Source organism: Lactuca serriola, chromosome 7, assembly GCF_051521515.1.
Source record: "Lactuca serriola cultivar US96UC23 chromosome 7, Lser_US96UC23_V15, whole genome shotgun sequence".
NCBI lineage: Eukaryota > Viridiplantae > Streptophyta > Magnoliopsida > Asterales > Asteraceae > Lactuca > Lactuca serriola.
The window spans coordinates 195,419,409-195,425,808 of record NC_136414.1 but is presented as its reverse complement, the minus strand read 5'-3'; the positions used below and the strand labels follow the sequence as shown (position 1 = coordinate 195,425,808).

Here is a 6,400-nt window from a genome sequence, read left to right as displayed (position 1 = left end):
CATTTTACTCATACAACACTTAATGGTAAAAAAGAAAAAAAGATAAAAAAAAGAAGAAACAGACGAAGTCTTGTTTCCATTAAATCCGTCAAGTCGTCAAAAAGAGATGGTACCTAAGGGTATCAATAATGAATTGAACTCCATAGAGTTTAATAGATTATCAAATCATTTTTTAAATTCTAGACAATTCTATCAATTTTTCCTATAATACATTGAATGTTACAAAGCTTAATAGAAAATAAAAAAAAAATTAATTTATAGTATATATATTTAAAAATTAAAAACTTTCTTTTTTCCCATTGAAGAGTTGAATGATCATTAAACTCCAAATCCATTGAATATCAATATGATTTCTCATTATGATAGAGTTTAATCTATTAAATGAAAAATAGACGTGTCATCTCATTCAACTCTCCCATTAAACTCACAATTATGGATGCTCCTAATTGGTTTTGAAGATTTTTGTAAGTGTTCGTCTGATTTGATTCATTGAATGATGGTTGGAGTGCATGTATGGATTTCACTAATTAATCGTTATAAAAAATTAATTGATGCTAGTTATGCTTAATCGATAGTTACATGTATGTTTAAGTCTCTAATCTCATTTGTGTCTCAATCAAAGAATAAATGAAAGAAGGTTTGTACATCATAAAACCAATGTTTTAAAAACCGGGTTTTTAGTTGAACCGGTATGGTGAATAGTTTCGGTTCAATCGGTTTAATCGGTTCGACCGCAAGGTCAACCGGTTTCTATAATTTTCATATTTTTTCCTATTTTCCTACACATGCATACATAAATCAAGAATTTTACGTCCACAAGTTTATACATTAAAAATACAAATAAAAATAAGTTGTAGATCAATCCAAATACATTAAAATAACACATAATCATAAGTGTTACATCAGTTGACATACATATAAAAGAAAACAAAATATAATACCAAAAAAAATAGTTTTACATGAATACAAACGTATAAAAAAATTTCATGACGTTTACCAATGTTTTTATTTAGAGAAATGTAAATACATGTGAAAAAATTCACCAAAGTTATTGTGCAAAATGATTTTTTTTTCTATGCATTTTTCTTCAATTTAATCGGTTCAACCAAGTTTTTGTAAAATCCAGTCGGTTTGTTACAGTTCAGAAATATACATAACACCGATAGTAGTTGAACAGTTCCTTTCCTGGTTTCCGGTCCAACCGCCGGTTCAAACCAATTTGTAAAACATTGCGTAAAACTAGCATATTTCTTGCTTTTTTGACATTAGATCGTGAATTTAGACGTATCCATTTAACCTTTTAATAAAAAACTACTTTCTATGCTTCTATTAATAGGACATCGAATCACTGATAAAGATGAATTGGACTTATATGGAACAAGTGGGTAAATAAAAAAAATGTCAAAAAGGATCTTACATTTTAAGTCCAATAATTGTGTATATTCCATTCTTATAAAGAACCATCAATTGTATTGGAACTTAGTTTGAGTGTGCACTCTATATTAATTTTACTAATAGTATAGCAGCAGGGGAAAATGAAGTTTTAAAACTTACAAGTTTATTCCATCCTTCTTATTTAAAATTTTCATCAGTTTGGCTGTTTTTCTCTATTCTCTTCGGGTTTCTATATATTTGTTCTAAAACTTTATTTTTTGTTTAATTAATTACAAGAATTTATAGAAGTTGGGTCATTTCATTTGAGAAAGTAGAAACATCATATCTAAGATTTTTGTAACGATATAAAGTTGACTCCTGAAAAACTCCACTATCCCTCAACCCCTTTTTTCAATACTTCAAAGTTTGTATATTTAATGTAGAAAAAAGGTAGAGAGATTATAAATTTCAGCCATTTTTCACCAAACACACCTGAAAAGGTGAATCTGTGAATGGAAGGTGAGTATGGCATGTACAAGAAAGGAAGCAGTGGATGGTCATACATGACTGGAAATGAAGAATTTCAAGAAACTGATGTTTGGTCTGTTTGGAATCAAAGAAATGATTTTGATTCAAAATCTATCAATTCAAAAGGATCATCATCTTCTAGTTTTACTTCAAGAACCATTCCTCTTTCGACTGCAGCCAGAATGACTCCTAGTACTGGTACATACAATCCCTGTATGGAATCTAGGATTCCTCAACAACAATCTACACCTGTTAGTGTTCCTGATTGGTCAATGATCTATGGAAAGTCAAACAGATCATCACATAATTCTCCATGGCTTGATTATGGTGGTGGTGATGATGGTGATGATGGTGATGGGAACATGATGCCCCCTCATGAATGGATTGCACATAAGCTTGCAAGGAGTCAAATTTCTTCATTTTCTGTATGTGAAGGTGCTGGAAGAACACTCAAAGGCAGAGATCTCAGTAGGGTAAGAAATGCGGTTTTAACGAAAACTGGATTTCTTGAATAATATTCCCTGCTCTACATACATTATCTTCATAATTCATACTTCTCAAGAAATCTTTTCTAAAACCCATCAAATTCAAGGAATGGCACTATCAATATCATTATCATGATGATGTAACATCATCAATATGATTGATAATTGTGATAATAAAATGGGTCCCATTCATCTTGTGGTGGTATTATATGTGTAAATTATTATTCCTATGTTTATTTTTTATGGTTTGTATAATTAAATGGGTTTTGCAGCTAATGAGTAATGATGGATATAGTTATAAGTGGGTTTTCTCTTTATGGTGCACACATCACGGTATAACTATTTATTCACAAAGTACAATTCACGTCATGTCTAGAAAAAAGGAAAGATGATGCTTTCAAGGTTCTATTATGCTAAGAGAGGCATTTTGGATTTTTTTTGTAAAATTCAATATTATAACAATTTGGGTTATGTTTTATAGACTACCTATATATTAGCTTTTCATATAATAAATTCATTGGGAGTTGATAAAAAAATAACATTTAAAATAGACTAATTGATAAACCAGATAATAATCGTAAAATGATATAAATAACATTTAAATACTCTATATGTTCCAAAATTATTGTCCAAAGATACACGTTTAAGAAAATATTAATTATCATTAATTTTATTAAATGAAATGACGTTTGTACCTTTTGTTGCATTTAATTCAATGGTAGTTGCATTTAATTATATGGTATTTGAACTAATAATGAGGGGTAATTTTATAAAATGGTTATTTATTTTAGAAGTATGTTATTATTTTGGGACAAAAAAACATGGACTATTAATATGAGGTGGGGAGTATATAATTAAAAATGAATTAGCATCAAATTTGGCAAACGAAATATTCCAATCGTCTTAAAACACTAAGGTTGCGCTTGGCGCGCTACAGCTAGCTTATCTTTCGAGTTTTTTAGGGTTGTCGTGTTTGGTAAGCCAAAAAGTTACTTATAATTAAAAAGCTATTTAGAATAACTTTTTCAGGAGTTTTTTATAAAGTTTCCAAATATACACTTAATTAATTATAAAAAACTTATTTTGGAAAATACCCTTTTATGTAATTTTATATCTTTCAGTTCGCTTATCAACTAGTTTTTACCAAATACTTTTTTATCGGCTAGCTTATCAGCTAGCAACTAGCTTTTTAACCATTAGTTAGCTTTTCAGATATCAACTATCTTTTCAGCTACCAACTAGCTTTACAGCTGGCACGCCAACGCAACCTAATATATTACATCAAGAGCAATCATGATACTTGTCCCAAATAGTTCCCATACTTTTTACAACTTTTTCTTAAATTGCATTTTTGAAAACTTTTTGCCAAACTTATTTTCACAACTTTTTTTACTAAGTTTTGTACAACTTGGTCTTTTATACACATATATAAAATTGTATGTAGAAAAATAAGTTTTGCAATTTTATATGCATATAAACAAATATTTAAAAAAGAATTAGTCTACAAAAACTAAAATTTAAGAAATTTTTTTACAAGAGAATATATATAAGAGGACATTAGGAAAAAGTTGTAAAAAATGTTTGCAAAATGTTGCAAACATAGTTGTAAAATTTGTAAAAAAAATTATGTTTTATAAACAATGTAAAACAAAATTGTAATTTTTTTGAAAGTTTTTTCAATGTAATACTTTTCACTAATCTATTTATCTAATTATCGATATACTAGGAAATGTGCACATATCACGACATATATGATGGATTCAATCGGTAGAAACACCTTAAAAAGTTTAATTATGTATCTTACCTCATCATATGTGATGGGACATTAAGATATGCTCAACATTAATTAATCATGTGTGTAATTGTCAAGATTATAAATTTGGAATGTTGTATCTTGAACTATATCAAAGTCTTGTCAATCTTTGAAAGTAGTAGGACAAATTTTTGCTTAGATCTATCAATATAGATCTTAATTTTAATATAGTACTTCCTTGGGAAAAATCAATTTTCAAGCCAATATTAGTCTTGCAAGCTTAGATAATTAGCCAGAATGAAACATAGAACTTATCTCAACGATGATCAAGAACAAACCATTTAGGAATGTGTTTTGATTTTATTTTTCATTTTCGATAATCCAATTATACAAATATGACAATATGTAACTATAACACTTTAACGATTACTACACAAAATAAGAGCTTCCTAAATGTTTATAATTTTGGAGAATCATTCGTCGTGAAGAGATCATTAAAGGTATGTACTTTTAAGTCCAAATGGATCTTTATTTGGAAGAATCCATTTGTACTTAACATACTTCCTATTTTTCATATATGATAATCCAATTATGCATATATGACAATATTTAATCAAGACTTCTTATTTACATCTCTAATAATCCAATTATACACATATGAAAATATGTAACCATAACACTTTAATGATTACTACATGAAAGAAGAATTTCATCAAAGCTCATAAGTAGGCTTTGCAAGTTCTAGAATTTCATTCAAGACAATTTGAAAAGTTTGCCCATGCCATAGAAAGTATGGTGTGTTGTTTTCATTCCTTAGTTAAAACAATTTAAGAATGCTTATTGCATAATCTAAAGGATAATCTCAAAAAATAGATGTAAGGCAAGTCTATCCGATCATTTTTCTATAAAAGGTCATATACATCAATATGCATTAGTCTTAGTAGATGTTTTCACCTAAGTGATGATGCTTTAATACCCTTCTCACATAATATAAATAACATAAATTAAAATGACTCAAAGTCAAATGATGCTAAGATTCCTTTTTATTGGAATTTTCTATGTATTTCAAGTTGATGCGACTAAAATGATAACGTCACGATAACGAACATTCAAATGGACAAGAACAACACGCTACAATTACAACATATTGTAACAAATTTAATGGATTTTTATAAAATTGTATATATTATTTATAACATAACGATACTTTCTAAAAAAGAAGAATTATATAAGAACCATTAAATAGTTAGATATATGAATATTTAATTGAAGTGTTTTAATCTTCAACATGAACACCAAGAACAATCAACATAAACAATCAAAATAAATTAATGATGATCATAAATATAAAAGTGGCTCTGATACCCTATTGAGAATTATGTAAACCAAAACCACTTTAAGAGTCATACACAAAGGAAGAATTAACAAATTAAAACTTTATAAGAATTCCTAAAAGTTGGATCCCATTAGAACACTTATAATTAACCAAAACATCAACCCATATGATGTTAGAAATCCATTACCTTAGTGTGTATGGATCCCTTGATGTAGGAGACAATGATTAAGATAGATCACTACTATTGCTATCCATATAAGCTAATACGAACTGCTACTAGACACCAAAAATAAAAAACAAAACAATTCTTTTTTCCCTTGCCTTATGATTGTTGACCAAGAGAGAGGGAGCCCAAATAAAGTCACTAAATACAAGGTGAGGGATAAGATAAATACAAGGTGAGGGATAAGATTGGATTAGAGTTTTTAGTATTGACTTATTTCCATAATTTTTACATGTATTTCTTTTATTTGAACTTTAGGTGAGCTTTTGGAAAGCATGTTCATGCCAACTACTTCAGTATCCCAAACCCATTAATTACTTAATTAGATAAATAAACTAAAGAAAGTATTTTATTTAATGATAAGTAAAACCCTTTTTTTATTATTTATATTATAATAATGAATAATAAATAATAAATAACCAGTTATTTAGATAATAATTTATCTATTGTAAATATATCATTTATCTTTGTATTTTTTAACGTTATTTGTCAGTAACCTCATAGATTCGCGTATAATTAGCAATATAGTAAACTCTTTGTTTCTTACACACTAGATGCAACACTTATTTGATCTTCATAACTAAAAAAAGGTAATATTAAGTAACTCCCTACTACTATAAGAAAGCCTCTTGAAAGTACTCCCTCTCATTTTCAGAGTTAAAAAATCCTAATCCTCAAATTTTAAAGAAAAAGAAGATCAA

The 6,400-nt window shown here is 28.1% G+C and overlaps 1 protein-coding gene across 1 annotated transcript; it reads left to right on the top strand.

Moving 5' to 3' along the window:
* The first annotated feature begins 1,456 nt into the window (after nucleotides 1-1,456).
* Nucleotides 1,457-2,867, top strand: LOC145063588 (protein S40-6-like). The gene has a single exon (XM_079011184.1). It carries the CDS (start codon nucleotides 1,887-1,889, stop codon nucleotides 2,415-2,417), a length of 531 nt encoding a protein of 176 aa, XP_078867310.1. The 5' UTR covers nucleotides 1,457-1,886; the 3' UTR covers nucleotides 2,418-2,867.
* Nucleotides 2,868-6,400: the final 3,533 nt, after the last annotated feature.